We start from the raw sequence: 24,205 nt of genomic DNA, 5'->3' as shown, positions 1-24,205 counted from the left end.
TCTGGAACTTGTCTGTGACTTGTTCAACTATTTTATAACTGCGATTTGGGGGTCAAAGAAATTGAAAAAAAAAAAAGTCAGATCACAGACAAGTTGCATGTAATTTACATTGACGTCAATGGCAAGTGAGTCTTGCGCAACTTGCAACCAGAGACAGAAAATGAAACGCATCTGTAAACATTTGCAATTCTGTATTGCAGTCGTGGTAAATCTCAGGTCCCAACGTGATGTTGTAGGAAATCATTACATGCGATGTCGCAACACAGCCATAGACCAGAGTGATTTGTCAACCAGACACATTGTGACCCTCCATGAACCCATTCACTTGTATCTCTGTCTACATAATTATACATGCTGCTCACACATGGCGAATACTATACAGATTTTATATCCAGTTTTAGGGTATGTGCACCTGTTGTTTTTTTTTCTGGACAATTCCTCCTGGAACCCACCTAAAAAAAATAATGAACTGTCATACAAGGTGAGGGAAAGACTAAGTGCAGAACAACCGGAAGAGGGGAAGGAAGCCCAAACATTAGGGAAAGCAGGAGTGGAGACCCCTAGGCAGATGTGACAACACCCTGACTCCCCTAAAGTCCCTAAATCGGTTCCGCACCTATCGCCGAGCAGGAAACCTAATCTCTAACTGCCCCTAGCGATAGGCCCTAGGTAGGGAGGGGATGGGGTGAGCACTAGTCAGCCCCCACTGCAACTAAAGACAAACGGGTAAACAGACACGGGAAAACACTTAGCTTGAGAAGACACCAGAGAGATCACACCACCTATCCTCCAAGGGAACTCCAAGAAGACACTAGCCGACTACTAGTACTTCAAGCCTGGACAGAGGAAAATAGAGCTATCACCGGCGACTCTCTGCAGAGACTGAAGGTATTTAAACATCCAGAAAGGGTGTGTCAATTAGCAGCAGAAGGTGGAGGTCACTGCTAGGTCCTAGAAGGAGAAGGATATCGCTACACTACAAATATGAAAAGATCAAGAAGATGCCTGCAGAGCCAAGCGCAATGACCTTCTACAGCTGGATCAAGAGCGACTGTCTGTCACACCTGAAACTCCCGTGACATGAACATATGCACAGCAATGTCAAAACTACTTGCCGTGCAAATGTTTCATCTTTTGTCACTGATAGAGTTCAACTTTTAGCCATAGTGGTGGCGCCGGAACTGTTTCAGTCACCGCTCTGTGCATAGCCCGCTGTCAGTCAGTGCCGGTGGTTCTGTCACTCTCAATGCACAGATTCCCTATTACTGGAAGGCTGCCAGGTGGAATAAAGTTAATTTCCTCCTGGCAGCGGGGCTTTCAGTGCAGCGGCCGCATAGTGTCAGAATGCTAACCTGTAGATTAACCCCGTATCTGTAGGTTAATAGTGTTGTTTCACATGACAGGTTCCCTTTATCGGCCACAGTATGAATCTGCACCTACACATTGCATCTATACAAACTGGTGTGCTGGACCATTTTTTCAGTGTAAAAAAAAAAAGTACAAAATTGTTAAAAAATATATATTTGAACATAAACTGTTTAAAATTTTTGTTCTCAGTTTGCATCAAAATATCTAGAAAAATTAGCTTGTTGCATTTTTTTCTCTGGTAAAATGACAAAATTTATGGTGGAATCCCAGTTAATACAGTTACACTAATTAGGTAAATGTATTGTACATGTTATTAAACCTATAAAATAATAAAGAGGACCGGTCACTTACCATAAATATATACCGTATATGTATTTTTACCTGGTGTTCATTCCACTATTCTCCTGAATTTTTTTTTGTTCCTGTGCCTCTCGATTCTTGAGATATGGCCCCCTTTTACCTGTATGTTAATCTAGTCTTGTTAGCCAACACACCCAGTTGGATAAAAAAAATAGATTTACATATAGAGGGAAGGGAGGGCCACATCTAAGGAAACGAAAAGGAGCAGGGGCAAAAGCTAAACCAGGAGAACAGCGACATTTACACCAGGTTGAAGAAAAAATACATATTTATGGCAAGTGACAGGTTCTTTTAAAATATGCAGTTTTATTGACTATGTCTAATTATCTAATGAATTAAAAACATAGGCCCCAGTTATCCATTTATCAAAGTAGTGTCTAAGGAAACCTGGCTTTGTTGCCCATAGTAACCAATGAGATTTCAGCTTTCATTTTCTAAAACACTTTGGTGAAATAAAAGCTGTGTTGTGATTGGTTGCCCTGAGCAACAAGGCCATTTTTTGGGGGTTATTTTAGACAGTTTTGATAAATCTCCAACCTAGAAATTTAATATGTTTTTTTTTTTACATTTTTGTTTCAATGTTTTCCATTTTCTTCCGTTTTATGAGACACGTCATTATTAATACTATTATAGTATATCCAAGCGCATGTAAGCGCCTAGTGACGCACCCCTGGGCCTTCGTCGCGCGGCATCGCGCGCACGGGAGCTTACCCGGAGCCGGATCTGTTGAGGGTTGTAGTCTCGTGGCGGTGACCCGGTCCGTGCCCAGGGAGTCAAACTGAGCGGCGATGTATTAGCGGTAGATGTTGGACGACTACGCCACCCGTTGAATGCAGCGAAGGAGCTGCCGCTGCAGGGCAGACCGCTGAGGCCGGTGGTAGGATTGTGCAGCGTGATAGTATCACCCCCAACGGGAGGGGTATGGCCTCAGGGCAGCCGACGTGGATGATGGGGGTAGCAGGAATCACTCAGAGACGATGCGGTGTAATTCAGGGTCTTTACTGGTGATAAAGATAGACCCTCCCGGAGTACTGGCTAGCGATCGGGGCCTGGTCAGTCCTTGAGCAGATGGGATCTCCCCTGGCCAGGCGGAGTTGTAGGCCTCCCAAACTGACTGTACTCTTCTGGCTACCTTGCTAGAGGCGGGTATAAGTAGCCCACGTCCCTGAGTGTACCGTGTGGTGCTCACCCGTATGGCCGGTGACTCGGGGCCTTCTAGTGGCGTCCGCTCCACGACGGCGGTGCTGGTCCCACGCGTGTGACCGTGCCTTCGGGTTTCTTGGCCAGAGGACCTGAAATCCCCTGCCGGGCGGTTTCTGCTGCTGGGTAAAGATTAGTCCCCACAGCCTCGGACTCCGGGTCCGGTGATAGCTTCTCAGTCAGGGCGAGCTCTGCAACTGCCAGCCCCTGACTCCTTATAGCACTGCTCCCACAGAGCTCCTGATGTTCTTTTCCTAGATCTGCTTCTCTTCTCTGTCTCTACTTCTTCTCTACTCTCTAACCCTGCCTCAGCCCTAGGTTTATATAGGGGAAGTTCTTCCCCTCCCAGGACTGGGCAGGAGGTGTGGCATGCACAGGATCCCTGACCAAGAGACCTCCCACCTGCTCTCAGACATAACATTGCTGTTACTGTGGAAACCAGACCCCTGGGGTGCCACATTCCCCCCTAGTGAAATTTAGTACTCCAGGACTAAACATATTTTTAAACATAACAAGGTATAAACAATAATAGTACAATAAGAAAAACATATAAAGATGGTCACGGCGTGTCCGCAACCGGGTGCAGTTTTTGAAGAAAAGCAAGGTGTCCATTTCACCAAAACAGGGAGACGTAACCAGGTAGGGGTCTGTCCTGCCCCGAGTCCTTAACAGTCTTTTAGTCCATTCCTGGGTTACGCTCCAACCAATTGTACAAGGATTCCCGGTAAATCCACCAAGGACTCCTAAAAATAACTAGAAACACATAATTATTTACAAGTAACAGACAGGTGACCACAAATAAAACAATTTAAACACTTCAAATCCTCCAACGTGCGGGTAACTGGCCTCTAGTGGCCCTAGTGGACCTACGGAGTTGACTGTCTGGCCCTGAACTACAGGGTGTAGGAGCTGTCAAGGGTAAACTGGGCAGCTGTCTACGGGCTCTTTGGCTCACTAGGGGTACGGCAGGCTCACTATGAGCAGAGGGTTGATCCTCCTGTTCTGCTTGTGTGGAGTCTGCTGCCTCCTGGACCGGCTGCTCTTCCAGCTCTACCTGTTGCTCCGTAGGCACTTGGGATGCTGGTTGGAGGAACGTGAGGACGGGTACCACAACTGCACCATTGACTTGAGTCCAGGACCGAGGGAAGTCTCCGAGCACAGTACTAACCATATCTTCCCTTTCCTCTACGGGTCGATGGTATTCTTGTTCCTCTTCAGGGTTCCGTAGCTGTTCAGGACACTTCTTCAGGTGATCCCGGGATACAATGGCTATGGTCTCCCCTCCGTCTTTACTGATGGTACAGACTTTCGGGTTCTCGTGGCTTGAGGGCAGTACGGTGTACGGGTCCTTCTCCCACTGGTCGTCCAACTTGTGGAGCCGTCTTTTCCTCTTCAAGACCTGCTCTCCGGGTACCAGGGGAACAGCGGGAGCATACTGGTTGTAAGTTTTCTCTTGTCTTTCCCTAGCCTGACAGAGACTTCGCTCCACGCTCTCCTGTACTTTCCGGTACTGCTGCTGCCTCTCTGTGTCCCAGTCTGCTTCTGGTGAAGTGTCCTCGGGTGTCAGGACTCCCATTTCCAGGTCAACAGGTAACTTACCAGGTCTCGCCCTCATTAGGTAAGCCGGGGTACAGTTGGTGGAACCTACCGTGATGTGGTTGTATAGGTCCACCAGATCGGGCAGCTTCTCAGGCCACAGACTGCGTTCTTCCAGGGGCAACGTTTTCAGGAGATCCATTACCACCTGGTTCATTTTCTCACAAAGTCCATTAGTTTGCGGATGACAGGGTGTCGTCCTTATCTTCCGGCAGCCATACAGATTGCAGAATTCCTGGAAGACCTCCGCTTCAAAGGCAGGTCCTTGGTCCGTCAGCACTTGGTCCGGGTACCCGTGTGGGCGGCAGAAGTGCTGCTGGAAGGCTCTAGCTGCTGTTTGAGCCGTTAAGTCCTTAACGGGGACGACAACCAAGAACCGGGAGTAATGATCCACAATGGTTAACGCGTAGACGTAGCCACTTCTGCTTGGGGTCAGTTTTACATGATCCAAGGCTACCAGTTCCAACGGCTGCCGGGTGACGATGGACTGCAGGGGAGTCTTCTGGCTGGCACGGTCCTTCCTTCTTAGGTTGCACGGGCCACAGTCTCTGCACCACCTCTCGATGGTTCCCCTCATGCCTACCCAGTGGAACCGCCCACGCAGCAGGAACTCCAGCTTCTTCCATCCGAAGTGTCCAGCCCCGTCGTGGTATGCTTCCATCACCATGGCTACGTATCTCCGTGGCACCACTACTTGCTAGATTAGTTCTTGCGTCCGGGAGTTAACCATTCTACGGCACAACTTCCCCTTGTAAAGGAACAGTCGACTCTTCTCAGCCCACAGTTGCTTGGCTTCCTCCGGAGCGTCTGGGTCAAGGCGAGCCTCTGGCCGAGTCAGCATCTCCTTCACCAGCCGGACGGCAGGGTCACTGTCTTGCGTTTCCTCCCAGTTGTAGTGAGGCAAGGGGTTAAACGTAGCGGCTTACTCCTTACCCGATGGGAATACTGGATAGTCCCATGACGGTGGAACGCGGGGAGTTCGACTTCTTCCAGTCCCTCTGGATCTTCTCCTACGTCCGGTAGGTTTGGCATCCTGGACAGGGCGTCCGCGTTGGTATTGGAGCGTCCTGCCCGGTATTTGATTGTGAACTCGTAGTTGGACAGACGGGCCATCCATCTCTGCTCTAGGGCACCGAGTCTTGCCGTGTCCAGGTGGGTCAACGGGTTGTTATCCGTGTACACGGTGAACCGGGAAGAAGCGAGGTAGTGCTTAAAGCGTTCGGTGACTGCCCACACCACTGCCAGGAACTCTAGCTTAAATGAGCTGTAATTCTCAGGGTTTCTTTCGGTGGGTCGCAGTTTTCGGCTAGCGTAAGCGATTACTCGTTCTTTCCCCTGCTGGATCTGGGACAGTACGGCTCCTAGCCCGATGTTACTTGCGTCGGTGTAGAGGATAAAGGGCTGGCTGTAATCAGGGTACGCCAGGATTTCATCCCCCGTGAGGGCCATCTTCAGCTGGCGGAAGGACTCTTCTTCTAACTTCTCCCATTTGAAGGGCGGCTTCTGGTTCTTGGCCTTCCGGGACTGGCCTATCAGGAGGTCCTGCATAGGAGCTGCCTTTTTGGTGAAACCGGGGATGAATCTGCGGTAATAGCCTACCAACCCGAGGAACTGCCGCACTTCCTTTACACTGGAGGGACTTGGCCATTCCTTAATTGCGGTGATCTTATCAGGGTCGGGAGCCACTCCGTCAGCGCTCACCACGTGTCCCAGGTACTGCACCTTTGGTTTCAAGAGGTGACACTTGGAGGGTTTTACCTTTAAGCCGTAGCTTGCCAGAGCTTCGAACACTTCCGCCAGGTGTTTCAGGTGGTCCTCATAAGTCTTGGAATATACGATGACATCGTCCAGGTACAACAGGACCGTCTCGAAGTTTCTGTGGCCCAGACAGCACTCCATTAATCGTTGGAAGGTTCCCGGTGCGTTGCAGAGTCCGAACGGCATACAGGTAAACTCGCTAAGTCCCATCGGGGTGGTGAATGCGGTCTTCTCCCGGTCCGCCTCTGCTACAGGAACCTGCCAGTACCCGCTAGTGAGATCCAAGGTAGAGAAGAAGTTAGCAGCCAAAGACTCCTCTATCCTTGGTAAGGGGTACGCATCCTTGTGTGTGATACGGTTAATTTTCCGGTAATCTACACACATCCTCATGGTGTTGTCTTTCTTTTTGACTAAGACTAGTGGAGCTGCCCAGGGGCTACAGCTATCCCTGATCACCCCAGCCTCCTTCATGTCCCTAAGCATCCCCTTGGCGTGTTGGTAGTGTGCAGGGGGTACGGGTCGATACCTCTCTTTTATGGGAAGATGGTCTCCCGTGGGGATGTGGTGTTCTACCCCCTTGACTCGCCCGAAGTCTAACGGGTGTTTACTAAACACTCTCTCGTACTCTTGAACCACCCGATAGACTCCCTGTTTCTGGTGTGAGGGAGTGGAGTCAGTACCCAAATGTAGTTGCTGACACCAGTCCTCCATTGTTTCTTTAGAGCCGTTACCTTCCTCCGGGGAAGATGGAGGCAAGGGTTCTACGGACTGTATGGAATTTTGATTGATGGTATACAATTTGGCTAGCGTGGCATACCGGGGCAGGTACACTTCCCTCTTCCCGATATTTATTATGCGAACGGGCACCCTCCCATGGCGTACATTGACCACCCCCCGTGCTGTCAAAATGGTGGGCCTACTGTCTGAGTAAACTGGTTCTACCATTGCCTGGTAATCTCTACCTCTCAGACCAATAGCTGCCCGGCACCAAATCATCATTTCACTTTTTGGGGGCATGGCAATAGGGAAAGGGTCACACATTCTTACGCTACCAATCTCACCACCGGAGAGTTCTATCTGTTGCCGTCGCATCAGTGCCCGGATCTCTTTCTGGAGCACTCGCTGCTGGCCGGAGCTGGCGTTCTTGGCAACCTGTTGTAAAAGGAAAATCACCTCTGCAAGACAATTTTCAATTACATTAGTTCCTAGAGTTATCTTTGGGTGACTCTCGTGTTTGTCAATGTCCACAATGATCAGTCCCTGTGCTGCCAGTTCGACTCTACCGATTTTAATGGTCACCTCTTTAAATCCAATCTGTGGCATGGGCTGACCATTGCTGGCGATGATACTCAAGTCGTCGTCAGGGTAGCGGGTGATATCCGAGTCATTCCAGTACTGCTTGAAGAGCACGTACGGGATGGTGGTGACCTGTGACCCGGTGTCCAGTAGGGCACTCATAGGAATGCCATCCAGTACCACGGGTAAGACTGGACGTCCTCCCACATATTTGTTGCGCCAGTTCGATGGGCCTGGTGATCTTTTTCCTGGGGGTTGGCCCTCTACCCCAGGTTGTGCCAGTTTAAAGGACAGTACCTTGCCATATGTCCGGGTTGATTGCAGCGGCGGCAGATGGGTCGTCCGTCCTCGTTGTATCGGTCGCTGGGTCTTCCTCTGGCCGGTGGGGTCCTCCTTGGTCGACGCCACGGGACGTCCTCCGGTCCGGATGCCAGCTGGATCTTCCCTGGAGTGGAAACCTGTAAAGACTGCACAGTTTGGGTTAGCGCAGCAACGCTTTTAGCTAGCTCTTGGACCTGATGGTGCAGGTCTGGAGCCGGGTCATTGTTCAAAGCCTGCGCACCAGCTCCCACAGGCCCTGCCGACAAGGGCGCCGCCTCCTGGTGGTAAGTGGTAGTGGGGCGTCTGGGGGTCACAACGCCACCTGGTGCCGGTTCTCGAAGCACCCGGATGGCTCTGTCCTTGAACTGTGCAAATTCCAGATGAGGGTCCTGTAAGGCCATTGCCCGCAACTGGGTTCGGTGGGCATTGCAATATAAACCCTCTATAAATTGTTCAGTCAACAGCCTGTCCTCGTCTCCCACGCCGTCAGGGTCGGTCTGCTTAATGGCTCTCAGGGCCTCTTGTAGGTTCAGGGCATAGTCCCTTATACTCTCATGTGCCCGCTGTTTGCACCCGTAGAATCTAAGCTTGATCTCGGCTGAGGTGCGGGTATCAAAGGTGTCCCTCAGCCGGGTTAGTATCCCTGCGACAGTCCTCCCCCCAGGTGGCCAGGACTTTACCTCCCTTTGGGCTGCCCCGGTTAATTGGGCCACCAGGATGCTCACTTTTTGCTCCTCTGTGAGGTGGTACACCTGGAAGAGGCTATCCAGCTTTTCTCTAAAGTCATGCAGGGTATGTGACTCCCCTGAGTACTGGGGTAGCCAGGCTGCCCCCGGGATATAGGGCATGGTGAAAGGCATGACCGCAACAGCGGCAGTGCTGGCGGGGGTTGAAGCGGTGAAGCTCTCCTCCGTATCCGACATCCTTCTCCCCCCTAGTGGACCGTGGCCTACCTTGCGATGATCCTCTTCCATAGGCCGCGGCTCCGCAGTGGATCGTCAGGGTTGAGGACCTTCCGTCGCGCTCCTGTGACGTCGGCGTCTGCTGGGCTCCTTCCAGGACCTTACGCAACGTCCGGACGTGAGGCGGGGCTTCAGTTCTCGCGCGCTTTCGGAGTCCACGCCCCTCTTCTTCCCGCGCGGCGTCCTCAAGATGGCGTCCAATGGCGGGAAAACTCCACGTATGGCGGGAAGAAGGCCGAAGATGGCGCCGGATGGCGGGAAAACTCCACCGATGGCAGGAAGGAAGCGGAAGATGGCGCCGGATGGCGGGAATCTTCACCACAGGTAAGTTTGAACAGTCTTTTTCAGGCACGCAGTACCCGGTGGTTGCGGGCACGAAATCCTGCCGACTACGCCAAAAGTTGACGCACCCCTGGGCCTTCGTCGCGCGGCATCGCGCGCACGGGAGCTTACCCGGAGCCGGATCTGTTGAGGGTTGTAGTCTCGTGGCGGTGACCCGGTCCGTGCCCAGGGAGTCAAACTGAGCGGCGATGTATTAGCGGTAGATGTTGGACGACTACGCCACCCGTTGAATGCAGCGAAGGAGCTGCCGCTGCAGGGCAGACCGCTGAGGCCGGTGGTAGGATTGTGCAGCGTGATAGTATCACCCCCAACGGGAGGGGTATGGCCTCAGGGCAGCCGACGTGGATGATGGGGATAGCAGGAATCACTCAGAGACGATGCGGTGTAATTCAGGGTCTTTACTGGTGATAAAGATAGACCCTCCCGGAGTACTGGCTAGCGATCGGGGCCTGGTCAGTCCTTGAGCAGATGGGATCTCCCCTGGCCAGGCGGAGTTGTAGGCCTCCCAAACTGACTGTACTCTTCTGGCTACCTTGCTAGAGGCGGGTATAAGTAGCCCATGTCCCTGAGTGTACCGTGTGGTGCTCACCCGTATGGCCGGTGACTCGGGGCCTTCTAGTGGCGTCCGCTCCACGACGGCGGTGCTGGTCCCACGTGTGTGACCGTGCCTTCGGGTTTCTTGGCCAGAGGACCTGAAATCCCCTGCCGGGCGGTTTCTGCTGCTGGGTAAAGATTAGTCCCCACAGCCTCGGACTCCGGGTCCGGTGATAGCTTCTCAGTCAGGGCGAGCTCTGCAGCTGCCAGCCCCTGACTCCTTATAGCACTGCTCCCACAGAGCTCCTGATGTTCTTTTCCTAGATCTGCTTCTCTTCTCTGTCTCTACTTCTTCTCTACTCTCTAACCCTGCCTCAGCCCTAGGTTTATATAGGGGAAGTTCTTCCCCTCCCAGGACTGGGCAGGAGGTGTGGCATGCACAGGATCCCTGACCAAGAGACCTCCCACCTGCTCTCAGACATAACATTGCTGTTACTGTGGAAACCAGACCCCTGGGGTGCCACACTAGTAACATTTGCCATGATGTTAGACCATAGGCTTTGCCCATGATATTAAATAGGGTGTCTTCTTTGATGTATAATGTGATCAGTGCTGACCGCAGTATCTATGTGATCTATGTACGTGATCAGAGGTCTCTCAGAGGGTTAACTTGGAGGCATCGGAGGCGTTTAGGGGTCCAGTAGAGACCTCTAAATGCTCTCTGCTACAATTCCTCTCGAGGCATGGTGGCCTCATGTAGACAGATTCTTAGGCCGGGTTCATACGAGCATATTTCATGGTTTGTATGAGGACCACAATGACTGGACTGACCAGAGGACCTCCCAACTCAAACATATGTCTATTAGGCTGTATATTTGGGTCGGGAGGGCCTTTGGTGAGTCCAGGCTTTGTGGTCCATGCACTGACCATGAAATACGCTCGTGTGAACCCGGCCTAAAAGCTGCCACTAGGGATAATTACTAAGTCTCACTCCCTTTAAGCTGTCGGCATGAATGCAGTTTGGTTTTACTCAGAATTTTGCCACGAGCAGTTTTACGTCAGACAGAAACTGTGAGTAAACAAGAATATTAAATAAGATGTGAACAACAAGCCCAAGATTGTTCCATCCCTTCCACTGATTCTACAGAACCTGGAAATAGCTCCTCTGATCCGTCACCCAGGCTTTCCACTCAATGGTTTTCAGTGCCGGTTAATTTAGGCCGTCTGCCCTGTCTCTAATAAGTTCTCAGTGTAGATCTTCCTGGACCACAGACATCAAACAGAAATACACAAGGAACAGTCTGAGCTTATATTTTCCCGAAAGATTCTTGTCTGAGCCTGGTGCATAAATTAGGACGTTACAGAAGTTTGTGGGCAGAGACGGTTCATCAAGATGTGGAGCCCAGGACGTAATGTCTTCCATGTAGATACAGTTTACATACCTATCATGGCCTTTTATTTCAAGATTAAAGGGAGAAAAAAATATACCTATAAATCATAAGTTATACAACGAATTGGTGCAAATTTATTAACACGTTTTCCATAGGCTTCAACAGTGGTCTATGGCTGCTGGACGGTAGAAGACGTACCGCCTCTTACCTGCTGGTGTTCATGACTCCTCTTTTGATTAACCGGTCTGGCGCAACATCACATGTGCGTTGCGTCAAGCCAGTTGATTAAAAAATGAAGAGTCATGGATTTTGGCATATAAGATGCTAGACGGGAGAAGGAGTAACGCCTCTTACCTGCTGGCAATCATGACTTCTCTTTTGATTAACCGGTCTGGCGCAACGTGACATATGGGTCGCGTCAAGCCAGTTGATTAAAAACTGAACAGTCGTGAACTTTGGCATCTAAGATGCTGGATGGGGGAAGGAGTACCGCCTCTTACGGGCCAGCATCCATGACTCCTCTTTTGATTATCTGGCTTGGTTTGACGTCACATGGACTTCATGCTGCAATGATGGTGTTGCACCAGGCCAGCTGATTGAAAAAAAGAAGAGTTGTGGACTTTAGCAGGTAAGAGGCAGTAGTCTTTCTTCCGTCCAGTGGCTACAGGTCACTGTCGTGGCTGATGGAACGGGACACGTGAATTGGTTTGCACCAACTCTACTTCAAAATATAGTTCTATTAGGTCGGGTGCCCCGATCCTCTGGTAGTCACTCTATCTCAGGTCACGGCTGTCTTTTTTCCGGTCAAGTGCTTGACACTGGACAGCATTTTCAGTATCTTACGTAACCAGAGCAGTGAGTGAAAAGGGCTGACTCATATCTTATTTCAAAAGCAAATCCAGGAGTTATAGTTGTGTAGATATAGAAGGGGGCTGGCTTAGCTATTGAATGAGCTATAACTGATAGATCAGTGGAGGTCCAACATCTGGAACCCAACTGATCACTAGAATGTATAAGTCCAGTTCCTCATTACTCCTCACCAGCACATCCACTAAGAAAGGTAGAGCCGTAACTCGAAGAAGCTCCTAGGTCCCAATGCAACACCTGCAGCAGGTTCTTCCCCCAAACATGTATCAATTATTATACTGGGGGCTTCTTTGCTTTATCTGTTTTTATGCCTGCCTGTTCCATAGAGAATCCCAACTATTTATTTCCCAGAGGACTCTATGAAATCAAATATATGTAAATACAGGTAAATGTGAAGCTGCTAAATGTCCATGCCGATATACAGGGAAAAATTTAGGAGGAGTCATATGGCTTCACAAAATTACAAAAAGAATGGGACCATCATAAAGGTGTAACTTTAAAGGGAATCTGTCAGAAGGTTTTAATCTGACAGTAGCGTAATATAAGGGCAAAGATGCAGATTGCAGGGATGTGTAGCTTGATCAGCAGCTTTCTGTAGTTTCAATACAATCAGTGTTTTATCAGCAGGAGATTATCACTAGAGGACTAAGTGTTGCACACAGACCAGTCAGGCCAAACTGTGTAACCCTGCCCCCAACACTGACTGGCAGCTTGCTGACAATGTACACAGGAAGCTGAGCTGCCAATCAGCGGGGTTTGGTAGCCACTTACAGGCATTTTTTTTTTTTACAGGAATGAAGACAATTCTAATAAAATGATTTGCAAAGTTTAATAACTTTCCCTGCTGGACAAAATTATTTTAAAAACATATGAAAGTTATGTTCCTCTTTAAGTCATCAAAAAATTAATCTAGTGTTAAATACTGAAAGGAAAAACGGTAGAGGGGAGAGGGGGGAGATGCAGCTTTTCATGCAAAGTTTACATGAGAATAGATTGAGAATTAATTTGACATAATCTATGAGAATAATGGACATATTGAGTTTTCTGCTGCATTGACTGGTAAATCTGTGAATCAAGTGAAATAATTCTCAATTTTTGCCTCCAAGGTACTTAATAAAATTGCATTTATACGGTCACCAGTCATTCTCATAGACTTAAAAGAGTGTTTGCTCAATTACAATAGATATATACAATTATTACTACTAAAATTCTATTTTACAGACACTTTATACAGATGTAGCAGTGCTGAAGCTGTTACTGAATAGACTCTGTTCTGGACTGTGCTAACCCATTATATTACCATCAGGCAGTAGCTATACTTACAGTGCTATATAACCCTGGCTCTCAAACTCAGCCTAGGTAAGTTAAGCTTAGGGCATAGCTCTATGGGGGCTCCAATGGGTTGCAATGGCATCCAGGGGTCTGCAGAAGACCTCAATGCTTGCCATGATGATTCTCCTGTGAAAGCCAGGCCATGGCTGATGTTCATAGGAGACCATGATTTTCACTATACATAGCAGTGCTGATACACTGCTGTGTATAGCACAACAATGAGATGATTGCAGCTTCTAGTCCCCTAAGGGGACTAACATCTACAGTTCTAAGTGAAAGAAATATTTTTAAAAATCTGAAAAAAAAATCACTTCTTTCACACCCATTAAAAATAAAACTATTAAAAAAAAAGCTAAATACACATATTTTGTATTGCCACGTTCAAAAATGTCCAATCTATCAAACTATAAATAAATTAATCTGATCGGTAAACTACCTGATGGGGAAAAATCTAAATGGCAGAATTACATTTTTTGGGGCTGCCACAACATTGCAATAAAAAGTGATCAAAACATCGTATCCAACCCAAAATGGTATCAGAAAAAAATATATACATATTTGGTATCTGTGTACTCGTACTGACCTGGAGAATCATAATGCCAAATTAGTTTTACCATATAGTGAACATGGTAAATAAAAAACCCAAAAAACAATTGTGGAATTGCACTTTTTTTGCAACTTCAACGCACTTGTATTTTTTTTTTCATTTTCCATTGCATCACATGATAACATGAATGGTGTCATTCAAAAGTACAACTCGTCCTGCAAAAAAAACAAGCCCTGATATGGCTATGGGGACGGAAAAATAAAAAAGTTATGGCTCTTGGAAGAAGGGAAGGAAAAATTCCAGCCGTAGGAAATAAATGTTATGCTTTGTATTATACAACTTTCTAAGCACACTTTCCACTTTCCAAGAAATCTGCTCGCTGTCATTCAATAGGATTATTCATTGGAAAATAAATATCTCTGCTGGTCATGGTGGTCGGCGCTGATATCTCTGCTGTAACTGTGACAGACCCTGCACCTATCACTGATTTTTATCCACTGGGAGTAGACAATGAATGACAGCAAGCAGAGATGTTGAAAGCCGTGAGAAATAGGAAAATTGTGTAACATTTAAATCTACAAAGAATAAACCATATTTGCTAAAACTGTAACAAACTCAGCTCTGCTACATCTAAGTAACGTTCCGCATACATTTCTCGTTAATCACCATCCTCTGCCCTCTTTCTATCCTCTCTTCAGGCTTCACAATCAGCAATTGAATCATTATAACAAATTTGCAGTTTGTGCCTTTTCCCCGAAGCTTCATTTGAGTAAACCCCCCGTCAGCCGCAGCCGAGCAGTGTGGATGTGACTGTGTGTACTCACCACCAGAAGCGTGCAGCTAATGAGCTTGTACATTGTGGTCTACGTCCAAACCTCAGCTTCTGGGAGCGCAGCTCTCCTCTGACTGCTGGAGGGTTCCACCTCCAAGTTTTATAGCTTTATATTCATCATCCGACACAAAACAGGAAGCTACTGTTTTTTTTTCCCCTTCTTTTGATGAAAACAAACAATTTCTTTATAATAAGCTCCTCGCCGAGGTCAAGAACTGTTACGTCCCACGGCTTATAATAACGAATCATTGTGAATGGCGACTGACAGTGTATAAACCTCCAGAGTGACTTAATTTGGAATGTGACTTCTTTATTGATTAACCCCTTTATGGGATTTTCCAGGTGTATATATATATATATATATATATATATATGTGTGTGTATATAAAGCCTGATAGTGATATGGCCATACAAGGTCACACGAGCGTATAAAATTTATAAAATTTAAGCTAACCTGAAACTGCAATTGGTCACTGTACAGTACTAAGCTTGGTGATGTATTCCTGTACTGACGGTGGTTCTGGTGCTGCTTTCATGAACTGATGGTGGTTCTGGAGCTGCTTTCATGTACTGACAGTGGTTCTGGTGCTGCTTTCATGTACTGATGGTGGTTCTGGAGCTGCTTTCATGTACTGACAGTGATTCTGGTGCTGCTTTCATGTACTGATGATGGTTCTGGTGCTGCTTTCATGTACTGATGGTGGTTCTGCAGCTGCTTTCATGTTCTGATCATATAGCAATCCATAATGTGCTTCATATTAAAATGGAAAAATCCTTAATACTTAGTTTTGAGATTATGAGGAAGATTTGGCTGAGTTTCTGAGTGTAATTTTGGATGTGTTCACATTGATTTTTTTTTGAGCAGAAACTCTCCAAATCCTTCTCAAATACTCAACACTTAGTTCTGATGATGTATTAATGTGTTGATGGTGGTTCTGTTGATATATTCATGGAAATACCCCTTTAAATTTTTTTGCGGCCCTTTGGATTGGTTCAATATAACAATATGGCCCTTGGACCAAAAAATGTTGTGCACCACTGGTATAAATAAATCATCCACCGTTCATCTAAAAAAAAACGCTGACAATTTCCAACACAATTTTCATAGGTTTGTAATCCATATTTTTGCATCATCAGTTATTAAAATTTACAAGACCAAATACAATTTCCTATGGTGAAGAATTGCAATGTATCTGTAAAAATCGGATGCAATATCTATGATCCAATTTTTCTTTTGCTCACGCATACAATTGAATAGACGAGTCACGTCCGTCACAGGGAAGAAACAAGTGCATAATTTCCTGTGTGTCAAGATGGACCATAAAACAGAGACCAGTGGGGGAATCAGAAAGCGTTGGCATGAAACTGCAGACAGATCAGTGAAGTATAGTTTTGGCTGATCTTTATTTTTTTTAGATTTCTATTTTTTTTTATATGCTATTTTCCATGAAACTGGTTGTGCAGAGTACAGAGAAATTCTGCACGTCCTCAAATTCTCCTTCCAAATATAAATGAATGGAAAAAAATATTTTTGTACCCTTTTTTTAATTATTTGCATTAAACAAAAATTAAATAAACGTTGAATTAAATGCGTTACTCATAGGTAGGCTAAAATTTCAGCAGACTTTATTCCAAAGATTCCAGGAAGAAGCGTCTGTCAGGTGCGAAACCACTGTTGTTCACATACTCTAAAGTATTCCACATGCCACAACGCTGTACTTTTATGTATTTGGAATAAAGTCCGCTGAAATTTTAGAGTACCGTAATTCCCTCTACATCTATGCTTGCATATACAGTACAGACCAAAAGTTTGGACACACCTTCTCATTTAAAGATTTTTCTGCATTTTCTTGACTATGAAAATTGTACATTCACACTGAAGGCATCAAAACTATGAAATAACATATGTGGAATTATATACTTAACAAAAAAGTGTGAAACAACTGAAAATATGTCTTATATTCTAGGTTCTTCAAAGTAGCCACCTTTTGCTTTGATGACTGCTTTGCACACTCTTGGCATTCTCTTGATGAGCTTCAAGAGGTAGTCACCGGAAATGGTCTTCCAACAATCTTGAAGGAGTTCCCAGAGATGCTTAGCACTTGTTGGCCCTTTTGCCTTCACTCTGCGGTCCAGCTCACCCCAAACCATCTCGATTGGGTTCAGGTGTGGTGACTGTGGAGGCCAGGTCATCTGGCGTAGCACCCCATCACTCTCCTTCTTGGTCAGATAGCCCTTACACAGCCTGGAGGTGTGTTTGGGGTCATTGTCCTGTTGAAAAATAAATGATGGTCCAACTAAACGAAAACCGGATGGAATAGCATGCCGCTGCAATTTGCTGTGGTAGCCATGCTGGTTCAGTATGCCTTCAATTTTGAATAAATCCCCAACAGTGTCACCAGCAAAGCACCCCCACACCATCACACCTCCTCCTCCATGCTTCACGGTGGGAACCAGGAATGTAGAGTCCATCCGTTCACCTTTTTTGCGTCGCACAAAGACACGGTGGTTAGAACCAAAGATCTCAAATTTGGACTCATCAGATCAAAGCGCTGATTTCCACTGGTCTAATGTCCATTCCTTGTGCTCTTTAGCCCAAACAAGTCTCTTCTGCTTGTTGCCTGTCCTTAGCAGTGGTTTCCTAGCAGCTATTTTACCATGAAGGCCTGCTGCACAAAGTCTCCTCTTAACAGTTGTTGTAGAGATGTGTCTGCTGCTAGAACTCTGTGTGGCATTGACCTGGTCTCTAATCTGAGCTGCTGTTAACCTGCGATTTCTGAGGCTGGTGACTCGGATAAACTTATCCTCAGAAGCAGAGGTGACTCTTAGTCTTCCTTTCCTGGGGCTCTCCTCATGTGAGCCAGTTTCTTTGTAGTGCTTGATGGTTTTTGCAACTACACTTGGGGACACTTTCAAAGTTTTCCCAATTTTTCAGACTGACTGACCTTCATTTCTTAAAGTAATGATGGCCACTCATTTTTCTTTACTTAGCTGCTTTTTTCTTGCCATAATACAAATTCTAACAGTCTATTCAGTAGGACTATCAGCTGTGTATCCACCAGACTTCTACACAACACAACTGATGGTCCCAACCCCATTTATAAGGCAAGAAATCCCACTTATTAAACCTGACAGGGCACACCTGTGAAGTGAAAACCATTTCCGGTGACTACCTCTTGAAGCTCATCAAGAGAATGCCAAGAGTGTGCAAAGCAGTCATCAAAGCAAAAGGTGGCTACTTTGAAGAACCTAGAATATAAGACATATTTTCAGTTGTTTCACACTTTTTTGTTAAGTATATAATTCCACATGTGTTAATTCATAGTTTTGATGCCTTCAGTGTGAATGTACAATTTTCATAGTCATGAAAATACAGAAAGATCTTTAAATGAGAAGGTGTGTCCAAACTTTTGGTCTATACTGTACTCTCTGGATTCTTTATACATTTTCGCTGAGCACCACTCAGGGGTTAATGCTTTCTGTTGTGTGCCGGTACTGACTCTTTAATTTGACAATTTAAAAACAAACAAACAATTGATTAGCAGTTTGGAAATTATTAATTATATTATGGTTATTGAGTAATAAGCACAATAAGGATAATTATTTATTAAACTTGGTTACAATTTGGTAAAAATTCCTGTGCATTCGGTCATAATAGCTTTTAGATGCACAACGGGACCTTTCTATACTTTGATCATTACCTTTCTATGAGATACTGTATTAGACAATGGTCATATTACAAGGCACTATAGCAGATAGCGCAGGTGACAGGGAATGCAGGGGTTAACATTTCAATTTATTAGTGTGATAGAGATGAGCAATTGCTGGATTGGATTGAAACAGTACATGTGCAGGTAGCAATCTGTACAGTACATGTAACACAGTTAAATAATAGTACAGTACATGTGACTAGGTAGAGAGCAGTACTGTGCATGTAGTACAGTTAAGTAGTAGTACAATAAGTGTGGGCAGAAAGGAATCCGCACAATATTTGTAGTACAAAGAGATTATAGTACAAGTAGTACAGGTAGAGATCAGTACAGTATATTCAGTACATGTAACGATGAGTACATATGTAGCAGAAGGTAGGGTGCAGTACCATACATGTAGGTGGTAGTATAGTTCATGTAGTACAGGTAGAGAGCAGTACAGTATATTTAGTACAGGTAAGTAGTAGTACGGTACATGTGGTGCAGGTAGGGATCAGTACAGAATCTGTAGTACAAATAGATAACAGTATAGTACATGTAGTTCTAGATAGGGGGTGTACAGTACATGTAATACAAGTAGGGACCAGTAAAGTATGTAGTACAAGGAAAGATTAGTACGGTACATGTAGTGCAGGTAGGGATCAGTGTAGTACCTGCATTAAGAATAGATAACAGTAACAGTGCAGTACCTGTACTATAGATGGGAGGCAGTACAGTTCATGTAATACAGATAGGGAGCAGTAAAGTATATGTAGTACAAGTAATGAATAGTACGGTACATGTAGTGCAGATAGGGATCATCATAGTACCTGTATTACAAATAGATAACAGTGCAGTACATGTACTATAGATGGGGACAGTACATGTAATACAGGTAGAGAGCAGTAAAGTATATGTAGTACAAGTAAGGAGTAATACGGTACACGTGGCGCAGGTAGGAATCAGTAGCTGTACCTGTAGTACAAATAGATAACAGTCTAGCACATATAGTACAGGTAGGGAAAAGTAGAGTACAAGTAATATAGATAGAGGGCAGAATAGTACATGTGAAAACCGGTAGGGAGCAGTACAGTACATGTAGTAGGGGTAAGAATCAGTAAGTACATGCAGTACTGGTAAGTAGTAGTACAGTACATGTAGTGCAGGGAGGGATCAGTGCGATATCTGTAGCACAAATAGATAACAGTAGGGAGCAGTACAGGTAGTACAAGCAGAGAGGCCATCAGGAAAGGGAAGGCTGAGGGAGCGGTTGGATCTCTTCTATGCAGCGATCTCATTACTTTTCGCTGCTATAATAAATGTTCAAGAAAGTAAATAAGTAAAGAAACCAAACATCTTTATGCTGGTAGTTATTTTTTTCAGTCCACTTTGTATTTTCAGTGATTTTTGTATTAGGTTTCGCTATTCTCTTTTTATGTGGGGTTTTCCTAATGGGTCCAGTCACTATAATATCATTTAATCTTTATATAAACCCTAAAAAACATATATAAATAACCATCAAAGAATATAAGAATCTTTAAACTAGAATTGCTGTTTTTTTTATATATTTTTTCTAGCTACCCACTTAACCCTAAACTCTCTTGAATTTCTTGTGAATTTCTGGTTTTCCTTTTTCCTGTGTGGTCGATAATGTTATTAAAACAAATCAGCTGGAAATTCCAGTGTGACGACCCGTGCTGGATTGTACCAATGTATGCTTTCCTCTCTATACCATGGCTTAAGCTTATACATCTGTTTTCCCTATTACTCCTCCTTACTTACGAAACTGAAAACTCCTTAACTGACTTCCAATGAAAATGACAAAAAACAACAACATCATTTAAAGACATAAAAGTAACAAAAATGAAATAAAGTAATGTCGAAAAGCATCCAAAATGATCCAGAAACCACTCGTAGATTCCCTCAAAATTAGATACCAGAACTGCGTATACATCGACCGAGAAGCAACAGTCCGAACAAAACATGGCGATACGGCAGGGCTCAAAGTAGAGCGAGGCGTCAGACAAGGCTGCCTCCTGTCACCATTTATCTTCCTTTTATACGCAGAAACTATTTCTTGAAAAGCCTGGACTTGCCGAAAAAGAAGAAGGAATCAAAATTGCTGGATGAATCATCAACAATCTTAAATACCCAGAAGATATAACACTGATAGCAACAAGCGTAGATGGAATGAAGGACTTATTGCGGAATTTCAAGATGGAAAGCTTGAAGATGGGACTGCTACTCATCACAAAGAAGACAAAGATAATGACCACTGTCAGGTACGACCGGGACACATTTGAGATGGACGGCGATGAACTGGAGGTTGTAAAGCTCTTCAACTTACTTGGATCAATGATCACTCAAGATGGAGCGATGACACCAGAAGTCAATAGGAGAATAGCTATGGGCAAATCAACAATGAAGTCACTGGACAAGGTCTTCAAATCGAGGAACATTTCACTGGTGATGAAGACACGGCTCATATATAGTTTGGTCTTGTCTGTAGTAACATAAGGATGCAAAACCTGGACGATAAAGAAACAAGACAGTAGAAGAATTGACGTCTTCAAAATGTGGTGCTGGAGAAGGAGGTTGACAATATTATGGATGACAGGAAGAACAAACAAATCAATTTTAGAACAAATCAAGCCAGACATGTCATTGGAAGCAAGGATCACCAAGCTACGACTTGTCTACTTCGGACACATCATACAAAGAGAGCAATCACTGGAGAAGGACATAATTGTAGGAAGAATAGAAGGAACAAGATGAAGAGGAAGACCAGCAACCCGATGGCTTGATACTATGAAGTGGAGAAGATACTGGTGGATCTATCTAGGTTTGCACAAGATCAATCTCCCTACAGATTGTTCATCCATCAAGTCACCATGGCTCGAGATCAAGCTGAATGTAGTTAAATAAATAAATAAATAAACTTCGTACACAATGGAACTTTGCAAACTTGTCCCCAAGGGTGTAAAGACCACAGCTGCAGGTCACACTGCTCCTTGGAGAGAGGTGGTACAACCTTCATTGATCCAATCGATTTTGCTTCTGGGTGGGAGATCCTTTCTACAGGAACTACAGAAACTCACCCAAACGTCAACGACGTAGCAATCCCTTTTTAATGGGATGCTCATTTAGTGTTTTTTGCCAAAGGGCCCCATACTCTTATGTGCGCCTTTGTGAACTTGCTAAAGCAACATTTTTAGATATTTTTAGTTCAAAATGATTTTTGATCAATGAACAATGTGGAAAAAAAAGTTGGCAGAATTGTTGATTTTTTTTCTAAATTTCCCCAATAATTAAAATGAATAGAAATTAAACAGTTACTTATTTGTATCCTAAAATGATGCTGTGAAAAAGTAGAGGGAGCAAAAATGAAAATCATTCTCTGTTACTGTAAGTCCAAAAATTCACCACAAACTTAACGAACATGTTTTTTATGCATCAAGTCTTTCCAAAACTGTTGCCACAAAGTTGGAAACATAAAATTCTCCACAACTCCTTTGTAATAAAATGACCGTGATTAATAGCTAAGGTTCAAAGCCCAAACCATGAAAAACAACCCTAACCCGTCGATTTGCCACAAGACTAGCTGGGCTACACAGTTCTTCAATCATCTGCCAAAACCAATGTACATTTTTTTTTTAAGTAAATCCACAATTAAAAACATCAATGTGTAAATTCACATTTCTAATCTAAAATTTAAAAGAAAATTTATGCAGGATTAAAAAAAAAGTCCACAAAATAGAGAATGAGATCAAATAAAATAACTATTATTTACCTGGAAAATCCCCCAACAGCACCACTCGGCACCACCGATATGTTGGTCCTGACACGTGCTGTAGCCAATCACAGCCCTCAGATTGACTGTAATCGGTCAGTTACACTTTGTCGATCATTACTGCTAGAGTGCTAGAGACCGGAGAGACCACCAAAGCTGTGGTGTTAACGCGGTGGCAGATATGTCACGCAGGAATTAGGTAGTGGTTATTTTATTTTATTCCTTGCTTCGTGGCCATTTTATTAAACCTCAGGACACCCCGTTTAAGAAGGAAGAGCCCAACCCTTTAAAGGGAATATGTCACCAGGTTTTTGCTATGTAATCTTAAAGCACAATGATGTACTGGAAGAGTACCTGATTCCAGTGATATGTCACTTACCGGGCTGTGTTTTGCTGTTTCAATACAATCAGTGTTTTATCAGCAGGAGATTATCACTACAGGACTAGGTATCTTGTGCCTCCTAGTCCAACCACGCCCCCAGTACTGTACACAGAAAGCAACCAATCAGTGATGTTGGCGGGGTTATACACAGCTCAGTATTCCGAGCTCTGCTAGATCTGCAGCAGAGAAAACTGTGATTCTATCACAACTGCTGCACTGAGTAAACTAAGTGATATATCCCTGGAATTCATGATTCTGTCATATTACATAGCAAAAATCTGCTGACATATTCCCTTTAAAAGAAATAGAGAGCTTCCTTCTTTCACTCTCTCTCTCTCTGTCATTTGAAAACATCAGAAGGAGGAGAAAGTGTAATGTGAGCCTGCAGGGTTGTAGACAAAGTGACCGCAACCCTTCTGCACCTTCACTGTTTATGTAACATGGCAGACAGCAATAACAATTTTTTATAAGGGCAGGTGCAGATGTCCGTATTTTTGGTCCGAGTGTGATCCGACACAACATCGGCTCGCACACAGATCAATGTTATTCTATGGGGCCGTGCACATGTCTGATTTTATCTTCAGACTGAGTCTGTCCAAGGAAAAAAAATCGCACAATCAGACTCTGATTGCATTCTGATCACACTCTGATTACATTCAGTTCAGACTCTGATTACACTCTGATCACACTCAATTCAGACTCTGATTACACTCAAGTTCAGACTCTAATCACACTCTGATGACACTCAGTTCAGACTCTGATTACATTCAGATCACACTCTGATCACACTGAGTTCAGACTCTGATTACACTCTGATCACACTCAGTACATACTCTGATTACACTATGATCAGACTCAGTTCAGACTCTGATTACACTCTGATCACATTCTGATAACACTCTGGTAAAACTCTGATCACACTCTGTTCAGACTCTTATTACACTCTGATCACACTCTGTTCAGACTCTCATTATACTCTGTTCACACTCTGATCACATTCAATTCAGACTCTGATTACACTCCGATCACACTGAGTTCAGACTCTAATTACACTCTGATCACACTCAGTTCAGACTCTGATTACATTCTGATTACGCTCTGATTACACTCTAATCACACTCTGATTAAATTCTGATCGCTCTCAGTTCAGACTCTGATTACACTCTGAACAAACTCTAATCACACTCTGAACAAACTCTAATCACACTCTGATCACACTGAGTTCAGACTCTGATTACACTCTGATCACACTGAGTTCAGACTCTGATTACACTCTGATCACATTCAGTTCAGACTCAGTTCAGACTCTGATCACACTCTGAACAAACTTTAATCACACTTTGATCACACTCAGTTCAGAATCTGATTACACTCTGATCACACTCAGTGCAGACTCTGATTACACTCTGATCACACTGAGTTCAGACTCTGATAACACTCTGAACAAACTCTAATCACACTCAGTTCAGACTCTGATTATACTCTGATCACACTCAGTTCAGACTCTGATTACACTCAGTTCACACTCTGATTACACTCTGATCACACTCTGATCACACTCAGTTCAGACTCTGATTGCACTCTGATTACACTCTGATCATACTCTGATCACACTCAGTTCAGACTCTGATCACACTC

At 44.8% G+C, this 24,205-nt stretch overlaps 1 protein-coding gene across 1 annotated transcript in view; it reads right to left on the bottom strand.

Moving 5' to 3' along the window:
* Positions 1–14,829, bottom strand: part of TNFRSF11B (TNF receptor superfamily member 11b) — a 39,196-nt gene extending 24,367 nt beyond the window's left edge. Inside the window, exon 1 of the mRNA XM_073679828.1 lies at positions 14,699–14,829. Within this exon, the coding sequence (XP_073535929.1) occupies positions 14,699–14,731 (33 nt within the window). The 5' untranslated portion in view covers positions 14,732–14,829. The remainder of the gene's footprint in view (positions 1–14,698) is intronic.
* Between the last annotated feature and the right edge of the window lie 9,376 nt (positions 14,830–24,205).

The sequence above is a fragment of the Phyllobates terribilis genome, unplaced genomic scaffold (genome assembly GCF_046119375.1).
Source record: "Phyllobates terribilis strain yellow unplaced genomic scaffold, ASM4611937v1 Scaffold_4__5_contigs__length_816908805, whole genome shotgun sequence".
Lineage (NCBI taxonomy): Eukaryota > Metazoa > Chordata > Amphibia > Anura > Dendrobatidae > Phyllobates > Phyllobates terribilis.
The sequence above is the reverse complement of the archived record's forward strand: the minus strand, read 5'-3'. Positions and strand labels throughout refer to the sequence as shown.